The sequence below is a fragment of the Balaenoptera borealis genome, assembly GCF_965194805.1.
Source record: "Balaenoptera borealis genome assembly, chromosome: 8".
Taxonomy (NCBI): domain Eukaryota; kingdom Metazoa; phylum Chordata; class Mammalia; order Artiodactyla; family Balaenopteridae; genus Balaenoptera; species Balaenoptera borealis.
In genome coordinates, this window is record NC_138865.1 from 69898166 (window position 1) to 69924038 (window position 25873).

The 25873-nt window shown below is 41.5% G+C and overlaps 1 protein-coding gene across 7 annotated transcripts in view; it reads right to left on the reverse strand.

Moving 5' to 3' along the window:
* The window catches only part of SMARCA2 (SWI/SNF related BAF chromatin remodeling complex subunit ATPase 2), a 176040-nt gene that overhangs the window by 15196 nt on the left and 134971 nt on the right, over window positions 1–25873 (reverse strand). For 5 of the 7 annotated variants that reach the window (XM_082403619.1, XM_082403616.1, XM_082403617.1 and 2 more), the window contains exons 28-31: window positions 18546–18763; window positions 10486–10539; window positions 706–811; window positions 115–216 (exon numbers count right to left, since the gene is read on the reverse strand). In XM_082403619.1, the coding sequence (XP_082259745.1) occupies window positions 115–216; window positions 706–811; window positions 10486–10539; window positions 18546–18763 (480 nt within the window). Of the gene's footprint in view, window positions 1–114; window positions 217–705; window positions 812–10485; window positions 10540–18545; window positions 18764–20512; window positions 20621–25873 lie in introns of those variants that run through there. The other 2 variants (XM_082403621.1, XM_082403620.1) reach the window with 2 other exon arrangements.

A 25873-nucleotide genomic window follows, 5' to 3' on the forward strand; every position in this document is an offset into this window, starting at 1 on the left:
TGGAAATATGGGCTTTTATTTTTCCTTTTCTTCTGCCAGGATAGTAGCGACGGTAGCAAATGAAATATTTTACTTAAAAGAACACAAGCATGTTTAAGGTTAAACATGTCTCACCTGGGATCCCTCCAAGTTGAACGTCTGAGCATTGTGACAGAGAAGCATGACGTCTTTCTCCAGGTCACCCAGGCTTCGGTACTTATGGTTACGAATTCTTTCCTGATGCAAATTTTGGATAAAACAGAGGAAAGTGGGGGAGGGTGGTGGTGGAAATACAACAATCATTACTTGGTTAACAAAGCCTGATTTTCCATTTGTCTTCCCAGTAGACAGTCCTGCCAGAGAGGTGGGACTACACAACTCCAGGGGGTGTCATAAACAGAGACCACCCTCCCACGTGTATTCCTTCTTGTAAGGGGGAGTAAGGAGCATATGATGGGAACCAGGAAGAGCAGTGGGATCGAGGAAGGAGTCTGGAACTTTTTAAATAAAATGCAATATAATCAATACGAGCTCTCAGTATATTGATTTAATAACATACATTTAAAGGCACAAGAACATCCCGACCTTTTTAGTGCCAAGCCCTGGATGGGTGTCAGCGGCAGTCAGATAGGTTACCACTGTCAAGTCCTAACTGTAATCATTTCAATGAATTTACACTTCTACTTTATTTACTTAAAAAATAAAGTTCGTAAACAAAAGATCTACCTTTATTTTTTTGAAATCCACTGGTTTCCTAATTAATTCATAGTATTCTGGTAATTCTTTTCTTGAAGGTAACTGAATGAAGACTTCACTGAGCTGTCGCCCTGAACTGTAGGGGGGCAGGGGAGAAACGAACAAAAACATAACAGATCATGCACTACAGAGAAAAACTTGTATTTTATTTCAGAAAAATGACAAAAAAGCAAATGGCATCCAATGCATATAAACATGGGGCTCTTCAAATCAAAGAAAATCCTACAACTATATGGGAGATTAATGTTCCCAGTGCTAACTTCAAAATCACATTAGAATACCAGTAGATCTCCACTTCTGTCATACCTATGGGAAGTCCACTGTGGATTTCTCTTTCAGAGTGAACCTCTCTTCAGTTTGATACAAATATTTAAAGTGTCCCATTCCACCAAAAATTCCATTTCTAAATGAGTAGTAATTGACTTGGTAAAAAAAAAAAAAAAAAAAATACTGACTTTATTTCCATATCCCTTTGTTTTCAAAGCCACTTTATATTCAGAAAATAATATGTTAGAATATACTCTGGAAACTCAAATGAAAAGCTTTCGTATGTACCAGGGACTGTCTATCTTTTCAGTCTTACTCCTCCTTAGGGCATTTTTCCACACTGTGAACTACACAAACCTTTATGATTATTTGCCAGTGGAACCCCTTCATCTTGCCTAACTTCGTTTTGTGTGTATGGAGTCATTTGTGCTGAAAAGAACAAACATATTTAGCAAGCATGGCTGCCTCATGTTCCTGGGATCAGTGCTGTACCCTCCCCGCAAATTCATGGTAGCTTTATTTGAAAGCACATTTAAGAGCAACGAACGCTTAGCATTTTGTAACTTTGAGAAACAGGCTATAAAGCAATGTAAGCATTTAGCATCACTCAATGTTAGAAGCAGACATGGTCAAAGGAACCAGATGTTCATAATTTAGGTTCAGGACCCTCATATCTGACTCAGCCTATCCAGATCAATAACATCTCGGAAGATACAGTACAGTCATTTTTCACAAAAATCTCGTTTCCCTTATGATGCCATCTCTACTTCCTTTGTGAAGGCAGAAATATTAAAAACAAAACAAAACAAAAAAAACCCCCCATAAATCGCTGCCATGTAAATTTTGGAAGGTGATTTCTAGGAGTGTGTGAGAATGCTAGAAGCAGCGGCAGAGGATGAGTGACAATATGCTGTTTTAATCTATAGTCCCAGTCATATAATTAAAAAATAATCATAATGACACTTATCATAAAAAAGGCATGCGCAGTAACTCAAATGGTTGCCTAGCAACCAGTGGGGAAAATGCTGAAGTGCAAAGGGGCCTGCATAAATTAACCGAAAACCCTGTCAAAGGGATGGGCGAGTTTTTCTGTGATGCTGGGTGAGTGTTTTGTTTTATTTTATTTTTTAATGCATACATGGGCCTCATGAACACTAAAACCAGGGGCCAACACAAGAGGCATAAGAAGACTGCAGTTTGATAGGAAACTGGATTTTAAGATTATCATGGCAAGAACCAAGGTGTTCTCTTACCCTCCGCCACCCCTACCCCCCCACCCCTTCCAGGTTGAGAAATGCATTTGTACCGCCATAAATTATATCACACAGTATATGACAAAAACTGTTTCATTTGCTATCACCTTCAACATAGGGCCACAATCTCTGGTCTGTTTTTCTTTCTCCCATTCTGAGACTCAAATACACAAACATCTCACCAGTCTGTAAATGAATCTCTGAAAGGCCGTAAGAGGAATTTATAGATATTCATTTTTCTATTTGTATCAGTGACTTCTTTATAATTAGCATTCTTTATACCCTAGCAACAGAGAGTCAGACCTCTTTGTGATTCTGGATTTAACACCTGACCCTCCATGACATCTTCAGTGTCATTTTCTGCATTGCCAACAGATGGTGTCATTTTTCTATTGACGGATTACAAGTACATCTTTGCTTTGTACACCTGTGATGGACGTACTCTTAATTTCATCTCTGCTACTGGTGAAATAAGAAACAAGCAGTTTGCACTGAGAATGTGATAGAGCTCTTTCCAACAGGGGCAAAACGGCTGAAACAGTCTTGGTCTGATGTCCTGTTCTTAGGACGCAGAAATCCTAGACTCTATAAGGAGACAAGTCCAGAGTTATCTGTGCTCACAAAGGAGAGAGGTGAATGTTCTGAGACTTGGGGCCAATACTGTAAAATGACATAAATTTATTCAGTTTTAAAAATAAAGGCTGGGCTTCCCTGGTGGCATAGTGGTTGAGAATCCGCCTGCCAATGCAGGGGACACGGGTTCGAGCCCTGGTCTGGGAAGATCCCACGTGCCGCGGAGCAACTAGGCCCATGAGCCACAACTACTGAGCCTGCACGTCTGGAGCCTGTGCTCTGCAACAAGAGAGGCCGCAATAGTGAGAGGCCTGCGTACCGCGATGAAGAGTGGCCCCCGCTTGCCACAACTAGAGAAAGCCCTCGCACAGAAACGAAGACCCAACACAGCCAAAAATAAATAAATAAATGACTACTATCTTAAAAAAAATAAAATAAAATAAAAAATAAAGGCTCCGTGGCTTAATATTCCCATCTCACTTCCTTTATTCCCCCTGCTAAGAACCAAGGGCCTGAGCTGAAGGAGGACTTGGACGCCATGTAAGGAAGTCTTCTCGTGGTCCCATTGGAACCATCTCCATTCAAACACCTCGGTCTGGATTTCGAAGCCCTCCTCAGCTCCTTCTCTGTAAACCCTGATTATACTGCTGACTTGACTCTTCTGGTCAGAATAGCCTCTCTCCTGTGTACCCCCAAGAACCATGGCCAATCCTCCCTTTATCACAAATTCCAAGTCTCCAGGCTTGACCCACCTCTCACTCCACGGTTAGAACGTTCTCTATCCTTTTCTCCCTTCAAATATTCCATTATCCATTCAGGATCAAGAATCCTTCTCCCAAAAAAAAAAATGGAAGAAGTTTTCCTCAATATTAAACCAACTTTCCTCAATATTAAACAACTCCTGGTACCTTGCTGCTCAGAACTTAATTCTATGCATGCTGTTTTTTTTTCTCTCCTCCACAGAGTGCGGGAACACTTTACATGCAGTCAAAACCCCTCCCCCATCTCTATCAGAGGGGACAGTTCTGATGGTGACCCTGGGCAGGAAAAGTCAGGTGGTCCTGGAGAACATCCAGCTTTTATATAACCTACAAAATGCACTGAGGTAGCAGGACCACTTGCTAATGTTGCTATGGTAACTTATTTTTTCCCTAAATTAAAGGTTAAAAAAAAAAGGTAAATAAGAAAAAGGAAGTGAAGCAGCCTGACAGAGTTTTGAATTCTTGGCATTTCTTTCTCAAACTTAAGCTGCACAAATGCTTTTTCATTATACCTTTTCAAATACTTGTTTTTCACTGCCAGGAAGTTTTTTTTTTTTTTTAGTACAGAACAATGGACTAATTGTACAATGGTTTGCAAAAGGTGTTCCGTTTCTGTTGAAATGCTTATCCTTACCCCCAAGGTATTTTCCATTATGTCATTTTACACATTTAAGGCCTAAGTATAAATTGTTATCTCAAAGTGTGCTGTTTGCCATGACAAAAGTGATACCTGTCCCCCTCCTGCAAAATGGTCTGATTTCATACAACGATCTATCACAATGAGAAACGTGACCCTGGTAAGACGTAGGGTGTTGGGGGCGAGGAGAATAACCTAAAATACAAATATACAGGAACCCACTGCACTTAACAGAGTTTACAGGTGCTGGTGGGCAAACACATTTCCGCTCCACAGAGACAAAAGGGCAAAGGGACACCTGGCTATGTTGTCATGGTGTATGAGATGGAAAAGCCCTACATGCCACTATGTTAATGGTGGTTTGCAAACCCTGCATGTACAGCTTACACACACATACACACACACACACACATACACGAGATCTGCTTTGCTATGCTTCATCTGGGAACCAATTTTTCTCCCATTACCTCCACAAACCGAATGGCAAGAATTTCACCTCTATACTACTGTGACTTTAAAATGATGACTACAGATGTTATAAATACCACATAAATATCAGCTCTACCTTTGATTACAGTTTAGGTAAAGCTGGAAGAGTGCATAAGGCTGTAATACTAGCTTAGAAACCTATTCCTTTAAAATGCTGGCCAGTATGTCTTTCATAATATTGGTTGAGAGTCCTTTTTTTTTTGGCTGCTTTATGATTTGTCTTTTTACCTGCCAAAGCTGATCTGTTGACAAGAACTCCTAATGGATACTCCTGGAAAAGTGATCTTAACTAAAGCTGACATAGGTTTTGTTTATGTTAGTTAATGAATATAAAAATGTGGTTATCTTGCCTTCCTTAAGAAAATGACGTCATGATTTACAACACCCATTTGTAGTTGGAAACGTTTTACAGGAAATTATTACAGTCCTAAAGGAATCAAACATAGGAAATCATTTTGGGAAAAAAACCCATAAAAATTGGGTCAGCATTGGAGGGCAGTAGGTGAATACGTGTCTTTTTTTCAGGGTCAGATTCCTATAGGGTTTAATAAATACCATTTCAAAATGCACTTAGACCTGAGTAGCACCCTGCATATCTAGAAAGCCCCCAGAAACCTGAGCCAGTCACAGAATAGGTGTCTGAGTACCCGCACTCTGCATTCTCTACTGAGGTCTCTCATCTGAGTCTTACTGAGTATTGACTGACAATACTGATAATTCCTAACAAGCTTGGAAATCTGACTTCCCAGCTTCTTGAAGCATATAGGATGTAATAGCAAAACAGAATGGGATGTGGGTTGACTTGCTTTTGATATGGGATGGATAGCTGTAAAAATCACCCCAAGGGTTGTGTTAAGGACTAGGTATCTAATGTGCCTGAGTTATCAACCAAAATGAGGTTACATCAGGTTTATGCAAGGTAAATGCCCCCATGTTAGGAGGCTTAAAGGGCTTCTCAGCTCAATAAGACAAGCAGCCAGGCTTTAACAACAGTCTTCAATGTAATCACACTCTGATGTATGGTTTTCCTGTTGGTTATCTACTCTAGGCTGGAATATGGATAAAGATATATATATATTTTATATGTACACGTAAAGATGTTCATCACAGCAATATTTAAAATAATTTAAGGCAGCCAAAATGTTAAACAATTGGGGGGAAGAAAACAAGTAATGGAATGCTAGAATCTAAAATTATGTATTTTTAAAGTATGTGCCTTAAAAAACAGAAAAAATGCTCATTATGACATTCAATGGGAAAAAACAAAACAAAACAAAACCCCAAAGGATATCAAATTGTAAATGCAATACACATTCAACTAGGTTTTTAAAAGGGCATGAACTAAGGACCAGAAGGAGAAATGCCAGAGCATAAATAAACATTAATAATAAGGTACTCTTGTTCAACAAAATGAAGATTTACAATCTAATGTAATTTGGAACCATACTGTCATCCATAAATAAAGTAGGCCTCAAACACGTTTATGGGTTACCTTCTTTGAAAACATGCTATAAGTCAAAAATCTAATTTGATTTTTCCCAGAAAAATGTCATCCGAGGGCATATGACCGACCTTTATTTATATCACCATAAACAGCACAGTTCATCAACTGGCACCTTTTAACTCTCCCATATAAAGCCAAATAAATAGAATAATAGAACAATAATTCCATACATTTTTTATTTACTATATTACAACCAACAGAATCTACTGTATGAAGTTCCTATTTACTCCTTCAGAATTCTCTCATTGAACTTATGACTGCAAATCAGAGGTGATCACCTGGACATGAGATTCAGGGAGTATTGTTTATTTACTTGTTTATTTAGACAAGCATTTTGAGGAGACGACTGAGAAGACTTATCATCTATCACCTGACTTTTTAGAAATATTGACTCGGGATGCCTAGATTCTTCTCTTTTTCTCACTCGACACTTCAGCATAGCAGGTAGGGGCACAGAATCCTAAGTGTCTACCTGTCTCAATGTGATAGACACAATGGTCATGCCGTTTCATCAGCTTTTGTCACCTCATCTTGGAGACCCGGAAGTGACTCAGAGGATGCCTTCCTTTCAAACGGTAAGGACACACCTTCCCTTCCACTGAATGTTCTGTCCTTCGGTCTTCCCCCGGGTCTCTAACTTCATAATGTTAAAAAAAGGCTTCAGAGCTTTTGGCTGAATTGTGATCAAACTCAAAATCACAAAGCTTTTGCAGGCAAACAAAATCAGCTGCCTCTCCACCTGAGCTGCAAATCCCAAATGTCACTTTGTCAAAGGGGTGTGTGTGTCGTAGCAGGCACCCTGAGTGCTGCTTTTTCCTATAATGGCCGTTTTAGGAAATTCTTAAGGAAGACATATGAGGTATGATTCTAAAGGAACAAGGCAGATATTTTTCCCATGAATACACACGAACATTTATGCCCAAATAACTGCCCTCTTTCAGAGCAATCCATTTCTAAATCAAAAGACAGAGAGTGGTTACGAAGACAGTTTATCAGCCCTGTAAGAAAATCAGTTTTGCTGTTTCCAGCTGGGACTGCTTCCCCTCCCTCAGAGAGAGGTCATTTATGCTGGTTGTCGTGGAGCTTTGAGAGGCAGAGACCCTGGGCTCCTGGGCCAGGCTGATGCTGGAAGCCTCCGGGAGGCTTTCTGTGCCTCAGAAAGCAGATGGACCACGTTTATTTGTGGGCTGCCCACCTGCTGTATGTGGGTAAAATTGGCTGAGCATCATTAATAAGTGTCAAGTCACTAGGAGTCAAAGCAGCTTATTCCAGTACACATCTGAAAGTATCAATACTTTTAAGAAGGACAAAATAAAGTTCTAGAATCCACATTTCCCTGAGCTGATTCTCTCTGGACTAAGTGCAACTTCTGAGCTCTAAGTCAGCATTTCCCAATATGTGCTCCATGAAACATGAGCTTAATGGATTATTAATAGTGTTCCCTGAAAAGGGGGCTTCACTGGTCAAATGAGTTTGGGGAATGCTGGGTTAGACAAAGTTCAGCAGGCTACTTTACACAGAACTTCCCAGAGCCTCTAACCATGCTGGGAATTCTCCAAGAAGCTCCAGGACTAGAGTTTGAGGACCACACTCTGGGGAAGCATCACCCTGGACATCAACTGAGGTTCTGACTCCCCCACGCTGCTAGTACACAAGATAGACGGCCAACCCTGTCGCTGAGCCCTAAGTATCCAAACAGAATAGATGAAGAAAGGCTCTTCACCTACAACTAAGATTCTCTAAGTGTATCCACTTGGTCACACTTGTTATTTCATGGCAATTTCTCTGTAATCTAATTAAATGCAAAGGGGCTTGAGCCTGAGATCCGGTCACAACCTCCCTCCCCCACTTAAAGAAATGCCGAATGTCTGGTGCCGATGTTGCTAAAACTAAATTTTGACTATAAGAGCTTCTTAGCCGGTCCTGAAGGGACAGTCAATACTAACAACATAATCACGACATTCAGGGCTGTTAATAGCCATGGAGGGAATTTAGATTTCCTGGGATGGAGTATGTAGGGCTGGGTACCACATGCCACCTTTCTTTTCAGCCATATTTCTGTAAATGTAAATTTCACTTACCACTCAGATTCACTTACCACTCAGGACAGAGAACCAGGAGTTATCCTTAAAAAGTTCTCCATCTCTCACATCTGGTCTGCCCTAAGTCCTGTCAATCATACCTCTGAGTACTTGTTCTCTCGCCTTCATCCCCATCGCCATGTCCAATGCTATGCCCCTCTTCCCTTGCACCTGAGGACCCAGTCATACTGAGAGACGTGTGGTCTCTAGAAGGGGTCCTGCTTTTCCATACCTCCTCTCTGGCTGCCTACACACATGGGTCTCAGCACCTTGGCTGCCTCCGCCCACCCACCCCCCATCTGCTTGGGGGATTTCTACTCCTCCCACAAGCCACCGACTGACTTTGCTTTCCCCCTTCCTACCCTCCCACTTGGCATGTACTCTTGATTCATACCGTAGATGTGCATTATTCCTTCATATAACTCTTTCCAACTATGCTTTAAGGCATTCCATTTTACTCATTCCCCCCCCCACCCCGCCCCCCATTCTCAATACTTACACAGAGACTGACACATAGAAAATGCTCAGTGCTTTTGAACACATGGAGGGATTTTTTTAAAAGAATGTTTAAAAATTAATCATAAGGCAAGCTCTGAACAACATGTCTTAAACTCGGGTTTCTGGGGAGAAGAAGCATATGTGACAGTATGGGACCAGACAGACTCTGAAGAGTCCTGAGGAAGCAAACATCAAGCCCCTTCTATGCCTCTGGAAGTTGCAGCTTAAATGTGTCTTCAGTAAAAGGATTTATCTGGATCCTAACTACATATGGTCATATCGTCCCCTCAGAAAGCCGAGGCTTGACATTGGGGGCTCTTAATACCCTTTAAAGTTATTAATCCACTTTTCATGGTCACATGATTATTTTGATGGAAGAGGGGATATGGGTGAAGGAGCTTATGCCTGTCCTTGTTCACTGCGCTAGGCGTTTAGCCTATATCATGCCTTTTAGACCATAAAGCCTCCTTTCTACATGGTTGAGTTGGAAAGATTTACCCTGTTAGTTCATTATTTCAAGCCGCAAAAAGTCAAGTGTTTGTTTCAGTTCCAAAATTCGAATCCAGACTGAGTTCTTTCTCGTAATGGCAAAAACAGAACACCATTCTTGATGCCTCTTAGTACACAGTATGGCTTGTGTGTCTGGCTTCCAGGATTGTTCACTGTTTACAATAAGAAATACCCAAAACTGACAACCTCGCCCACCAGTTTCACCTCCGCACAGATATGGGTGGGTACAAATCACCCCCACGTTTAATCTCCCTATATAAAAGGGAAGGCCACAACTGGTGATGGTATTTATTCTGAAATAGAGGACACAGCTTCAATTCTTTTGCCTCCTGGCCCTAGACTGGATCCTATACTAGTGGGGAAAGAAGTGCCATAAAGGATGTCATTGAGTCAATTGACAAAAGTAGGATATGGATGGCAAAGTACTGTATCGATATTTTTTTTAAAGTACAGGCTGACCAAAAGGGGGAAAGAAATGTTATTTTCAGTATACTAATAACAACTCCTAACCCTGGCAAATCATGCACATCCCCTCTTTCCTTCTCAACTAACATCATCTCAGTCTCGCAAAACCTCTAGGAAAAAAACACTTCTGCTTTCCACTCGACAGAAGCAGAGGCACACAAAGGTTAAACAAGCTGCCCGAGGATGCTTAAGACCGTACACGACAGGTAAGCCCAGAAGCCACGCCTTGAACCCCACCTGGAGCGCAGACCCTCTGCACACGTGACTGACTCCACAACGTCAGACAGGGTAGGCACGCGCACGCGGCACCCCAGGTGCTTCTCAGTAAGCTTCACAACCAAGACAGCATGGAGTTAAGAGGCCCGTGGGACGTAAGACAGAAGCTGCGCTGAAAGTGGCGGGGGGAAGCAACAGAAACCCATGGCCGAGTGATGCTGGGGGGACCGTCCCGCTCAGTGGTGACTCCTGATGCCTCTGTAAGGAGTGCAGTTACAGGATGGACACGCCCAAATTAAAACACTGCACAAAAACTTCAAAAGCCAGGACAGGTGTTTGAGAATATCTGTGCCTCCATCTCCCACTCCAAGGAGGGGTGGTCAGGAGGCCACTGGAGAAATTTGCTTCCAAAGGCCGAGTCTTTAGGAATCAGTTTGTTTGGTGGACCAAGGGATACCTGTATTTAGAGACCCGGGAATACAAGACAGATCCTGACCTGTTTCCTTCTATTTCCAACTGAGAATTACTGGGCACCTTCTCCACGTTACACCTGTGGTAGAGTAGAAAGAACACTAGAGTCAGAAGACCTGGGTCCTCGTCCCAGCCCGGGTCCTTCCTCTTAGGTTGGTGACCTCGGGTAATTCATTTCATGCTCCAAGCCTCAGTCTCCTCACCTACCTGCCTTGCCAACCTCGGGGGACTGTTGGGAAGATTACTGGGGACGTTTCCTGCTTCTCCCGAACGCGTAAATGCCTGTTACTCTGTCTCATTTCCCTCCACGCGTTTCCATCCGTCGTTCTAGAAGCAGCGGAGGACAGGCAGCGTTTGCATGGCGGGGGCAGGGGGTGACCTTAGGAATGTAGCTTCAGCCTATCCGAGTCTAGCTGCTCACTTGTAAAGTGGGGATAATACTCACCTCAGGAAATGGCTGTGAACCCTCAACAAGATACTGTGCTTTGTTACAGCAGCCAGCACACACAGGGTGCACCGAACCACGGCCTAACCTGGTTTCTGAACACCATCTAGGTAGTCAGCTCTCCTTCCCAGACCTCCATTCTTTTCCAACAGATCACCAAGTTAATGATCTTCAACTGGAAATGACAAACCACCACGTGAGGTCTCTGGCCCTTCTCCAGGCCTCTAGGGAAGCCTCTTCTTATTAAGGATTGTGCAACTGCGCCGCTGGCGTTCCTCTGTGTGGCGGCAGAGACGCGGCTGAGAGGTGTGTCGCGCCCTGGGAGATCCCTCCATCCCCTCCAGATCTTACTCCAGGCCAAGATGGTGCCATCGGCATACACAGCCCACGTCTGGCCACTTACACATCCCTCCTCAGAGACCTTACCCACCATGCCCTGGGAGAGCGGGAGACACTACAGGAGGCGCAAAGCATAAACCCAGGAGTGGCGAGGCGAAAAGTACAGGCGATGTTGGAAAAGCAGAGAATCGGGTGGAATGTCTGACATACAAGGGAGAGTTGCACGTTGGAAGATGAAGTTGGGAAGGTCCTGGGGCCAGGTTGTGGAAGACTATCTTTCCCACGGTAAGAAGTCTGGTTGCTATCAGGTAGGCAATGAGAAGTTACTGGAAGTTCTTAAGTAACCACTGACAAGAGGGGGATCCATGAATCAGAGGCAGGAGGAGAAGCAGGCAGCATGCAGCCGTCCAGGCACGGCCAGCGACGATGGTAAGGACCTGATGCAGACAGGGGGTGAGGACACGGAAGGGGTGGGGGGCCTGGGAGAAATGCTGAGGAAACTCTGTATGTAAGGGCGTGTTAGGAATAAGGCACAGAATTGGGACCACTTTTCTCCCAACACACTGGGGACCCTGAGTTGATGACGGTGTTAACCAAGGGGATACCGAAGCTGAAATAGACCGTGTTGTCTCAGAATGTGTGATAGTGAAGAGCATTCTGTAGACATGTTACAGGACATACTGCAAATACTTTGGAGAGAGATGTGGGCATGGTTCTATGATCTGACACTAACGGAGATTACACCTCATCAGGGAAGGAAGGCTCTGATCAAAGGAAATTCCAACAGAATGCTTTCGAATGATTCTGATAAGGAGTATGTGGGGACAGGGGACAGACCTACACGGGTCAGCAATCTGACTGAAAAAAAGTACAAACACAACAAAAAAGCATATTAAATGATGGTACGGATTTGGCTTTCAAAATGTATGTTACTACAAATCAGTTTTAAAAAGACAGTGTGAACACTGGTGTGATTAGTCCATCTTGGATGGAAGACTCAGGATGATGACAACTGAGGGAAAGCCTTCGACATCATAAATACCTAAATACGCTTCAGGTAAAGCACTTTGGAGAGATAATATTGGAATAAGAAAAGACAACTTTTTAAAGTAAGAGCCCATCCCTTCTGGAATATGGGTTGACTATATGTGGGCCTTTAAGACAGTAGCTCAGCCTTACTCAAAACGAGGGAAATGCTACAAATGACTTTCCATCTGTATATAGGAATTTGTGTACAGGAATTAAACAAGTCCACTTAGTCCTTAGGTTTGCAGTATTCCCAAGTCCTTAGAAAGGACTATAATGTAATGGGGTAAAATGCCGGCTCTCTTTTCCCAGGTAAATGCAGTGATAATGATATATATATATATCATATATATAAATATATATATGATATATATATAAATATATATATCACATATAAATATATATATGATATATATATAAATATATATATCATATATATAAATATATATATGATATACATATATATATATTTTCCCCCCCAAAAGAGACCATAAACTCAAGATAATGTTATTATATTCTTATATAAGGGGCTCACGTGACCCCGCCTTCCCTGAATCCCCCAGGCCACCTGCCTGTTCAGTACCATCCGGGCTATCTCCTCTACCGCATGGCGAGCTAGCGGAGGTAAGTACCGTGAGTTTTTTTTTACCCTCTGGCCCTCAGGGCTGGAAAGAAGGGGGGAATAATGCAATTAATATTTCCAGGATCAATGAATGATTTTCTACAATGTGGGGAGAGCTAAGATTCAGAAGAAGCTGAGGCCTTCCACCATTCCTAGGGAAGTCATCAGTGTTTCTTAAAATGAGGGGCAAGAAGAAGACAGTCTAGCCTCCGGGAAGAGAGCAGAGCCTGAAGGGCATCAGGTATCAGGGAGGAAGGAGCCGTCTGGCCACCCCTGGCTGCCCCCACCGTGTGCCAGGGTCAGGCAGGTCTCTCCCGCCTCCATCCTCAGAGCCGCACCTGAAGTCCAGACCCGCCTCCATCCGCACCTGAAGTCCAGACCCTCTGCAGACAGTGGGGCCCATGCTCGTAGTACACTCCTGCTAGCCTTCACACAACTGTCAGAGGGGGAGGAGGCGGCGATGACCTCCTCATATTCTGTTTCCAGACTCTTCGGGAACATGAACGACGCTCAGATTTGAAAAGCGAGGCATACTAAATGCTGAACAAAAGCTACTGATAGGAGAGTCGATAGAGCATATCAAGAAGCTTCAAATGAGTTCAAGTGTCCAGTTGCAAACTAATTACATCCTGAAAGTGTGTAGATTGCTTTTGCTAATGATGTTTAAGAAATCACAGAGAATAGAAATGGAATCGGAAGACTAAATGTCCCACTTTCAAAAGGAGAAGGGAAACTCGAGACGGCTGTGCTTGATGTGGACCCTTGGTCAAAATTTAGAGGAAATTATTCAGATGCCACAGGGCTACAGAGAGAAGATAAGTAACATCATTAAGTACCGGTAGGGGGTCCCTTAGAAAAAGCCATGGCAAGCTAACCTCATTTCATTCTTTCGGCAGGGTTTCTAGGTTGATGGATTGGAGAGGCCACAAACACGGTATATCTTGGTTTTAGCATTTTTTGATAACCTTGAGAAAGGATAGATGAATGTGGGTGACATGATAGCGTGGTCATGTGAGTTCACAGACAGTTCACCAACTTTAAAGATTACTGATTAATAAATTCACGTCAACCTTAAGTGAGTTTCAGGGGCATGTTATAGAAGACCTGTCCTTTGCCCTTTAGAAGTTCCTTCGCAATAGCTTATAGCAAATCTTCGGATGACAACAACTTAGGAAAACAAGTAAACGTGGTTTGGTTTTGTTTTTTAAAAAAAGGCATAAAATAATCAGTGTTACATCAATAGACTAGAATGGTGGTACAAAAATCAGTAAGATGAAACTACATAAGAATAAGTCGATACAGGATAAAAAAAAAATCAGAGGTTTAGCTGAAGGCTAACCTTGGCAGCATTCACGTGAGAAAAGAACTGTGTGTATGTTTTGCGGGAGAGGGAGTTTTTCAAGAAGTCGTGTTTTCAACGTGAGTTAACTCTGAGTCAAGGTTGGTGAAAAATGTTAACACGCTCCTGAGTTATGTTAACAGAATTTTGGTGTCCAGAATAAGGAGGTTCACCATCCTGCAATTAGCCGCCATCGGAATACCTCTGGAGTTCTGGGTGCTATGTTTTCAATGGGACACTAAGAAAGTAAAATGTGTCTAAGGGTGGGGCAGGGTGGGGCGGGGTTGGGGGCGGGGACCGGGATGGCTGAAAGTCCAGGCATCACTCAGACAGCAAAGTGAGGTGTTACAACCCCAAGGAGAACGTCCTGAGGCAGGTACGTTTATGAATATTTTAAAGGACATTTCTCGGAATGAGAACAGATTGACTCTTGTCGTGTTTAGAGCTGTCCTTTGGTGCCGCGAACGGCTTCCTGACACAGTGAGCTAACGCTGGGCATGTCCGCACAAGGTTAGATGATGGTCTGCTAGAGGCGATGCAGGAGGACACACCTGGGAAACTGGACCAGGGAGAGCTAAAACCACTTCTAACACTAAGAATACCCCCTAGGACTCTCCCTCCTTATCCAACTAACTATAAGCCATGTCTCTAGACTTGGAATAGCTCCACCAGACTCAGACCCTGCTTTTTCACCATCACCATCTCTTCACAGGGGCAATTTTAAAGGATACAGATGCAAATTAGGATGAATCCCTTTTCCAAGAAAAAAAAAGATCTTAGGTTAAATATTATATAAAGGGAGAATATAATTTTAAAAGCCTTCTACATAAGCATGCTTAACAAAGCCTTCCAATAATACTTCATATCAAGTTTTCTATTTGGAGAAATAAAATGGTGGGAATGGTAACAACAGATCAGTGCTACATCTAGTAGAGATTACCACAGAAAAATTTTACATTTGTGAATCACACAGAATTATTGGCTCTCGGTGGGGGGAAGAGGGGGTCACATTTTTTAAAAGCATCCCCCTAAAAAAAATTAGGACTGGCACTGAAAACGAAGGCAATAAATAGACACAAATTATCCTAGTTCTTTTTAAACAATAAAAATACATCTGTCCCAGAATCATGCAAGAACTTTGAAAAAAAAAAAAACTGTCTCATAAGAGCTAATTAATTCTTATGTATCAGTTAAATATAGATGGCAGTTCTTATTTAATACACTGCTAATGTACACGACTGTCAGAGCTGTAACATTTGACTGAGGTGATGGGAAGGAGGTTAGTCCAGGTGGTACTTCTTTCACAGGTAGGTTGAGTTACTATATTAGTCACTGACTTTACTGGTGCAAAAATCTCAACACATGGAGAAGTACATTTCTCAGCAGCATTTTCTAAAACCAACCAAAAATATGATGTATCTAATTAAGGCCCTCCTAATTTGAGTACCACCTACTTGAGCACCAAATTTGGTAAGAGACATAAAAAACATAAACTGAGTAAGTGCTTTTTTTCTAGAGGATCACTAACACGAAATATACATGGAACATGTAGCAGTGGAGAATTTAGAACATACTTCCCAGAAGTACCTAAACGTGGGCAGTAACAGAATGGGCCTTACCAGGGTACTTTAAGGAAAAGTAAAACAAATAAATAAAACCAGAGAAAGGGGGAAAACAAACAAACGATTCAGTGCTCGCAGGTTGAAATATTTAAATAGCCTCTCCCTATAGTACAAGCAAAGACATGCTCAGTCATCATTCTCAGTGAAGCTGTGTTTTCTGGTTTTGGAAATAACAACATGAAAACCGTATGAGCAAGGACATTTTCTTTATAGTGCTCAGAGCTCCATTCGCCTACCTGATTTGCTATAAATTGTCTGAAAGGCTGATTATTAATAATTAAACTGTTCAAAGAGCTCTATGAACTCATCAAACCTTCCTAACGCCTCCAGAGGCAGGTACAGTAATCATCCCATTTTGTGGACTCGGAAACTGAGGATCAGGGAGGTTAAGTAAATTGCCCAGCTGCCCCACACGTAGTAAATGGTAGAGACAGGATTCAAATGCAGGTAGTTAAACCAAGACAAGAGCTGAAACTACTGTGCTATGCTTAGCTGAGGCTAAAGAGACCTAACTTCAGACTACTCTGTATTTGGGGGTGGCTTCTGGAAAAGTCATCAGCCCACAGCCCTGTGCGCCAGGAAATCACAAACCTAAAAGGCTATGGAGCCAGCAGGTGATATAAAGGAGTGAAGTGGGCCAGGTGCGGAAAACACGATGATAAATGGCAACTGACACTCCATGTTGGAGGGACAATGGTGACCGATGGGGATGGTGGCCACCTAGAGCAGACAGTCTGCAATGGGTTGGGGTGTGGGTTCCATTCCTACTGTTACCTTAGGGAAGGCTAGGTAGAGTGCTGCCAGATTTTTAGGTTTTTCAAAAAAAGGGGGGAGGGGGGAAACCCTGATGTTGTTATAAGAACTCTCTCCAGCTTTATGTGTTTGCAAAAAAAAAAAAAAAAGAAAGAGAAACATGAAATAAAACCATGTGTTGGCAGTACGTGGTCCACTGGCTGGTGACTTCTTTTACACCATTAAAGGAGGAGAGAGCCACCACCTGGCATAAAAGGCCTCGATTCCAAACCTCCAAGGACTTTCTTGGCTCTTCTCAATGTTACAGCAGCCCTAGGCTCACTCAGCAGGTAATGAACACAATGCCTGTTAGATATCAAGGCACACCTGGTCAAAGCCACAGACATTTTCACTCTCCCGGGACAAAGGCAAGAAGTTAGAGGTATGTGCAGAGTGATACTCTCTGCTTATTTTTCTCTACACCAGGGGCTGATAAAATAAGGTGTAACTGTCCAACCTGGCTTCCTGGAAACTACTCCTGCTTCCAGCCAATCCACCAGTACAGCTGGGGAGGAACAGAAACATGACAGAGAGAATTACTGACTCTGGGTTTACAAGGAAGTTTGCATGTTCATCTGGGCAAAGAATGATCTCGTGGCCAAATTTTCCTTCCTAGATTACTGTCATTCCCCTGTGTCAATGAACAGCTCATCCAAACCTAATGTAATGGGGCTGCCCTTTGTGGCCACTTTAGAATTCTCAAAGGGAATGACTTAAAAAAAAAAAAAAAGGAAAATAATAGTGAAAATAGTAAGCAGGGAACCTGAGAGAGCTGGTAGGTAGAGAGAAGCAAGAAATTCTGACCCTTCCACATGCATCTGCTCCTATGTCCCTTTCACCATTTTTGAAGTCTTTATATTTTCTCTAAGGAGCTATCAGTAAAACCCCATGGTTGAAAGTTTCTTGCTTTTTATACTACTTAATCTTCATGGTGAGGTTTTCTTCCTCGTATGAAGACATGCAACTAAAATTACCATGAAGAACTAAAAGCACAACTTAAGTTATTTGTAGTAAACAATTCCAGTTATATAGAGCAACACCAGTTAATGTCAAGAATTTTTGGTAACGAAAAATTGATTCACGCCACTACGTAACTTAGAGGAAAAAAAATTTCAATTTTTCAACTGAAATGAGATGTCATCTTCCTATTAAAACTGCATCACGTGATTACTGAGTAGAAATCAAATCAACTAACCAAAATGTAGCCTAACTAGTTTATCGACTATATAGGGCTGCCTGACACCCTAGAACATCTTTACTTCGGTTTTCAAATAATTGTTTATTGTTTAAAAATGGCCTGGGGATAGTGTCCAGTACAGATTTCTCAAAGTTCACATTCAAAAGTTCCATGAAAAAGAGGGAATTTGCTGAAAAACCATCCTGTCTAGGTAGGGTTATGAGAAAGAGGGAGATGGCTTGAACAAGTGCTCAAGGAAAGAAGGAACGGTATTTTTGATGGAAGCATCAGTTTGGCTTAAAACAAAGTCCTAGCATGAATATTTACCTTAAATATGTGATAGGACTCTTTTTCTCCTCTAACACCTCAATCCAAAGGTATAATTTCACTCTCCATCCAATCCTTCCACATCAGTGATGGTATTTTGGAAATCCTTAAGAATCCTTCTCCAGCTTAGGTTTTTTTTTTTTTTTTCTTTAATTTTGTCATCTAAACTCCTATTTCCAAATACCTTAAATAACACCTGGTAAAATATCACACAAACTATCAAGAGCAGCCTCTCTGAATAGAGTACAAGTTTACTGATACCTCTGGAGCAAAAACCATCAAACAGGAGGTAGAAAGGGCCTGGAACCCAGCATACACCTTAATAAATCTTGCTCTGAGGCAGCGTTACCTGTGGTCTTGATGAAGATGATGGAGGTGAAGGAATGAAACGCTCACCTGTCTTTGTAGTTTATCACAGTATCAATGATAGCGTTCATCTGCTTTGTCAGTTTAGGGGGATTTGGTGACAGTTTCTCAGCTGGAGGGCGACCTCTCCTCTTCTTGGCCTTTTCCACATCTTCTTTTGCAGGATCTTTATCCACATTTCTTCGTCTTTTTCGCTTCTTAAGCCGTACTTCCTCTTCCATTTCTTCCAAATTGCCGTCTTCAATGGCCTGTTAATAGGGAATGAAGGAGAAAAATTCAAGACAAGAGAATACCGAAAAGAAAACAATTTACATAAGTAGAATAAAATGAAACTAACAAAAAAAAAAAAAGTAAAAGTTAACAGTAATCAGTGAAGTAAGAAGAAAAAATAGAAGACCACCATATTGGATAAATGCATCTTTAACCCAAGTCTATTTCATGAGCAAAATATGTGAAGACCCGAAACACTAATAGCAAAGAATGTGACAAATATGAAAAGATCTATACATTTAAGTGTTTGAAAATAACTAAAACCAAATGACATTTCAGCTCAGTATAAGAAAAAGACCTTTATTGTCTCATTACTGTAGAAGGTAAAAGGTAAACCAAAAAAAGGGGTGAGTGAAGAAAAAATTTCCCTAAGACTACATCCTTACAATCATATAAGCTTTGATCTTCTCTTCTTTGAGGTTTAACATCAATTTATTCGTGATTCACAACATAAAATCAAAATTCCATCCAGATTTTCTTCTAACGTAGCAATTAGTAAACAAGGAAACAGGAAGTACAAAGCCACATTCCTGGGTAAACGCACTTAAATCATCCAGATCAAGAACACACACACAAACAAAAAACACTTTTTTCCAATTACCTGCAAACGCTTGCTTTAAACCAGAGCCAGCAGCACTAATGCAGAGAGATAATAAAATAGCTATAAAAACAACCAGGTATAAAAAGAAACCTGTTCATAAATGGCTAAAAGATCCATGTGACAGACCCAGAAGTTTAAACTTTTTTTCCCCCTAGTAAATCTCAAAACTTAAGAAGAATAAAGGGAAAAAAAAAACAAAAACAAGAACTGCAAAGAAAAAAACAACAATAGATAAGAGAAAATTTGACCATGGAAAAGAGGATTTTTAAAAAGACCTTGAAATTACATTTCGAGATTGGTTTCTTACACAAAATAACTGATGTTATTTGTTCCTCCTGCCCCTCAATATTGCCTCCAGTATGTCTTGTGGCTGAAAACAGCTCTAATCATCAGGCAATTACCTTCATTTCTCCACAGCACCAAACATGGCTAATATTTATGATCATGTGAGTATAACAATCAATATAAAGAGTGATTTCAGCTCAGACATAATTTCTTTCACTTATGTACAATGCCTTCTGAAAAAGAAAGGTTTTGTGAAGAAAACCTGGTGCAGAACACAAAACAACCTGGCATGTTAAAAATGCCAGTGGGATTAAAAAAAAAAAAAAAAAAAAAGGTTTTCTATGCATCTTCCAACGTGCAACCCCAGAGAAGCAACATGCACACACACAGAATCCTAAAGGGACAGTCTGAGCCTAGGCCTTAATAATCAAAAGACAATTTCCATCACGATCCTACAGTGTTCAGATGATAACCACTATGAAGGAGGCAGGGTCTGATGGGTTATGAGGAAAAAGAAAAAAGAAAAAAGAAAAAAAAAGCTCCACGTTATTTCATTAATATTCATTTGCCTAAAAGCAGGACACCCACTATACAGCTAAACACACTGCAGCTAAAGCGAAGATCAAGAAAAGGAAATTGTCCCGCAAATCTTGGAGGCTGAACATGCTAATAATAAATACAGCATGCAAGGCTGTCAACAGTTAATGGTACTGCTCTCCTCAAGCACCCAGTTACACACAGAAATACGGAGAACACCGGCTTTTGATGTGTTACACACCTACACATGCCTGGGATGTAGTTCTACTGAATCTTCAAGACGGCAACGAAAAAGGATATTTACCTTACCACTATCAGCAGGCCGGCTATCGGAAATCACAGTTAGTGGGGATAAAATTAACAAGCCAGCAAAGCAGCGAGCTGCTAGTCTCTTCATCAGCTGATCAGGAAAAAAAAGAGAGCTGGGGAAAGGCTATGTTTTCATATACAAGTAATTTTATTTTACTGAAAATTTAATACTGAAAGGATTGTGGATACTCAAATCTGCTGTTTCATTCTACCCACTACAAGGCCCGAAGCCTTCCTCCTTCAGCCTGTTTTAATATTGACAACTACTTATCATATTTTTTTCCCCCTTATTATTCCAGGCAGCAGAATTAGAGATTTTAGCTCAGGTGGTTTCTGATTCTTGCTTGCATTTGAACAATTAAGCCAATAAGAAAACAAATTAATATTCAAATTTATTTTTAAAAAATTAAAACCAGGTATGCTTTTATATTTTTTATTTTTGTATTTTAAAGCTCATTTTAGTGCCTTGAAAAAAATAGGCTGCATGATTTTGGAGCAGTCTAAGATGATTTTTTTTTTTTTTTGGCTAAAAGACTTTTTCATTAAATGCATGTAAGTAAAAGCAATGTGCATGTTCTCAAATATTTTAATACAGTATGTTATTCTCTTTAAAGAAAATCCCGAACAACTGTGACACTTCACTTTCAGTTTCATGCTGTAAAATTTTTCATTGTTTTTCTTTTCTGTGGGATAAATGATGAGGGGGAAGTTGTGAAAAGAATATTTCTACTTTACCTCCTCCCCCCTTAATTTTGCAAAAAAGGAACAAAGCATAAGCTTGTGATATTTGGACTTTTCAATCTCTAAATCTGGGAGTACCTAAGAAGCGAAAACAAATTAAACTGCAAAAAGAACCAGTGAAACGATTTTTATTACAATTGCTAATACGTGCAGATTCTTAGTAAATTTAGGTTTTGGAATCATAAGGAAACACACAAAGTACTGACCATTATTCCCCTTAAATTAAGGTTTTATGCAGGAATGCAGAGAACTACAAAACATCTTCCCTCCTCCCCAAAGACCCCAAACACATCCATATGCAGTGCTTTATGTTCAGGGATTTCTAAGGGTCTTTTTCTAATGGAAATCAATTCACTAAATATTTCCCCGTGCTTTTCGCACTTCGAGTGGAGTAAGATTACTCCTGCCTGTAAGTAAAATTATGCATGGAAAATTTTAAACTATTCTCCTCTTTAAAAAATTATTTATTCAACTGGCTTCACTGACACCACTCAGGGCTAGGGGCGAGTGACACACACACAAAACTTGCTACACAATGCTCAAGTACTACCCCACAAAGAATTCCCTTCCAAACCTTTTACCAGCACAATATTGAAATAAATCACAGAAGCAAACCCCCAGTTTCCGACTGGTGACGTGTTGCGCAAGAGTGCGAGCCCTAATTCAACATACAGACGGCTCCCATGCTGAACTGCCTCTAGATTTAATGAAGTGAATAGGAAGGAAGTCGGGGGAAAAAAAGTGTACAAATAAGAAATTAACACTTTCCTTCCCTACCCAAACGGTGAGACACAACTACAGCGAAGTTTGGTGAGGCACTTCTTCCCTTAAAGGCACATGGCACCCATTTGGCTCCCGATGCCACTAAGGAAAAAACCCTTCTGGTGATAAAAATCCCCAGCCAAGTTAAAATAGTTAAGCATATTTCAGCCTGCGTTTTTTCCTGAATGAATCTGGGAATTACTCCTTCCTCCACTGGATGGCAACCTTCTCCACTCCCCCCCCCCCTTCTCTTTCTCTTTCAATTTTTTTTTTTTTTTAAAGAATACATGATCATGACACAGGATGTGCAAGGATGAGATACAGAGTGGCTCTTTCCCCAATGAGTTAAGAAAGCAGTGTGTGTGTGTGTGTGTGTGTGTGTGTGTGTGTGTGTGTGTGTGTGTGTGTGTAGGTTCTGATAACAAAATGCAGGAGACGGTCGTGCAGGATTAGCTGTTTTAAAGGAAACACTTTGCAGCTCACAGAGCACACAGCAGACCCCGGAATCAGCTGCACGTGGGTCCAGCCATGCCCCTCTGTCATCCTGACACGCACTACATCTTTTAGTGAAAGGTGAACAGTCCAGAAAGTGTGCATTATCTTTGCTCTTCTCAACCTGTGGTGTAGTGGGGTGCTTTTATATGTAACTCCACAATACCAGGCAGCAGCAGAACGGATCCATGACTATGAATAGGTAAACAGGGACAAGCAAACAAAAGCCACAAGCCAACTCCGGGCGCATTGTTTCACTGGGGTTGTCTTTTCCACTCAGCATCTCCAAATTCACCAAGCAGTGCGGCACAGCCCTTACAGTGGAACAGACCATCTTAAGAAAAAATGAAAGGAGCAATTCGAGAGCAATTCTAGACAATGCATGGGGCATCTCTTGGACATGAAATGTGAAATTTAGTATTCCAAATTTAAATATCTGCCCCCCTGACAAGGTCTCTCTTTCTCTCTCTCTCTCTCTCCCCCCCCCCTCCCCCCCCCCGGGGGGTCCTCCTCCCTTAGGACTCTAATTGGATTCCAGAAGACTAGGATGCTGCTGGGGGTGAGGGTGAGGGTTACAGAACTGAGGGCTAAGCAGTAAAGACAGGATTGTTGCTAATTACATGTCAATTCCAGCGCTTCCTGCCCACCACTAAACTTGATTTCAGTATTCTGGGAGACTAAACCTCCCTCAAGCCCTGCTAAGACCTGGAAGCAAATAATACAGGTGATGAACCTCCAAACAATCAGAGCAATAGCGGCAGCAACAACAACCAATAAGTGGAATTTTTAAGAAAAATTTAAGATTTCTTGTATGAGAAACTTTCTTATAATAGGAATATTTAACAACAACAAAAAATTGAACGCGGAGCTCTTGATCAAAACGCCACATCATTTTAGTCACTCGGTTTAATAAAGACTGTAGCACTTTCAGATGCAGAATTTCAGACCCACGGCTGAAACTGGACAATTGTTAAGTTTTTGATTATCATGTGCAAATAAAGGGAAGCCTCATGAAAATGGAGTCAGGAGGCCACAAGGGGGCGCCCTCACAAAGCCCCACTCCACAGTCAATTACAGGAAGAATTGTCAATTACAGAGCCCAAGAGAAGAATCATCAACAGGACAGAATCAATCACCAGTTACAGGACCCAACCAGAATAGATATATGGCTGACCCTTGAACAACATATGGGTTTGAACTGCACGGTTGCACTTACACAATGATTGTTTTCAATAGTAAATATTGTACTACAGCACTACATGATTTGCAGCTGGTTGAATCCCAAGTTGGGTGTAGAGGACCTGCAGGTGCAGAGGGCCGACTATAAATTATACACAGATTTTTGACTGCTGGTAAGGTCAGCGCTCCTAACCCCGGCGTTGCTCAAGGGTCAACTGTACATTGCATCTCCTATAAGAAATCTACTAACCCAGCAACTCAGCCAGTGAGAAAACATTATCACTCTGAACTTTCCCTTTTCTCCATTGGAATTTTATTCAAAACAACCCCTCCCAACTTCCTCCTTTTTCTCCATAAAATAACGTTCCTCTCCTTTGTTTGTTGGACTTGCCTATGGTTTTTGTTACAGCATGCTTGTTTTGAATAACAATTCTCTGCTATTCCCGAACAAGCTCATTTTTGCTGGTAAAATAATTGTTTTATTTTTGAGGTCAACAATTACCACCCCTCAAAGCAATCTGTTAAACAAGTATGCACAAAATCAAATTTCCAGAGGTGAAATAAACAGGACACAAAAAGACAAATATTGTACGATTCCACTTATATGGGAAAGGAGAACAGTGGTCCCCAGGGAACAAGTGAACAGGGGTACAGGGAGTGACTGATTTATGAGTACGGAACTTCAGTTTGAGATGAAAAAGTTCTGGAGTGGAGAATGGTGATGGGTGCACAACAATGTGCTCAAATATAAACTTAGAACGGTTAAAATAGTAAATTTTACGTTATGTGTTTTTTACCCCAATAAAAAAGTCCCCGAAAAAGAAACCAAATTCAATATCAAGGAAAAATCCCCAACAACTGCAGGTTCATATGCATTCCTAACACCTCAACACACAATGCTAGTGAAGTCTTGCTAGCTTTCCTTCCAAACTCAAACCTTACAGTATTTCAACAAGAAGCACGTTTGGTCTTGTCCTGGCCAATGACTAGAAGCCTTTTCAAAAATCCTCAATTATTCTTCACTCATTCAATGTTGTTAAGGAAATATCCATGATGTAAGGAAATACCTGTACACAGACTTTATACTGTTGTTAACAAATGCCTCAAATACTCAAGAAATGAAACTGCTTAATCTGAAGGCTAAGGATTTTAGCATAGTTTAAAAAAAATTATTTTTTTCCTCTGGGGTGCAATTAACTGATGGTAATTTAAAAGACCCTCATTTCTTATTTCACTCATTTGTCAGGCAACTCGGATACCAGCTCCCCCTGAGCTGGGGACTGAAATGTACAATGCTGGCCATTAAGGGAGAGCAGATGGAGCCTCAGTTTAACTGAATTTCTGGTACTGAGAGCTTTTCAGTTTCTTGTTTGACAACTTTAGATCACTTTTGCAAAAATGACCCAAGGCTCTTTCTTTCCTCACTAATGGCATAAGGAAGCCACATAAGGACACCTGGAGGAGGAGGGGAAAACGGGAACCACACTTTATACAGTTGAGACAAGGTAAATTAGCACATATTTCAGGTTAAAAGAAATTTGAGGTTGGGAAGAGGAAAAAGTATAGGGACTATAAAAACTATTTCAGCCACAAGACCAACTATGGACCTTTTGGGCAGTATTAAGCATAATACTCTATCCAGAAAATGACTTAGATTTAGTGGAGGGTGGTCCCCCCAAACCTTTGGTCCTGTAGACCCTACCACATTACAAACCTAAGGTATTAACACCTTTGTTCTTACGAGTTAGGCACGTGCTATGCTCCAGCACCCTTGGTGGAATCAACCACAGAACCCAAGAGAGAACTTGGGAGCCTGCAAGAGGTTTAGAGCAACAACGGAGAATTAAAAGAAATACACTTCTGGGGCTTCCCTGGTGGCGCAGTGGTTGAGAATCTGCCTGCCAATGCAGGGGACATGGGTTCGAGCCCTGGTCTGGGAAGATCCCACATGCCGGGGAGCAACTGGGCCCGTGAGCCACAACTGCTGAGCCTGCGCGTCTGGAGCCTGTGCCCCACGATGGGAGGGGCCGCGATAGTGAGAGGCCCGCACACCGCGATGAAGAGTGGCCCCCGCACCACGATGAAGAGTGGCCCCCGCTTGCCGCAACTAGAGAAAGCCCTCGCACTAAACGAAGACCCAACACAGCTAAAAATAAATAAATAAATAAACTAGCTACATTAA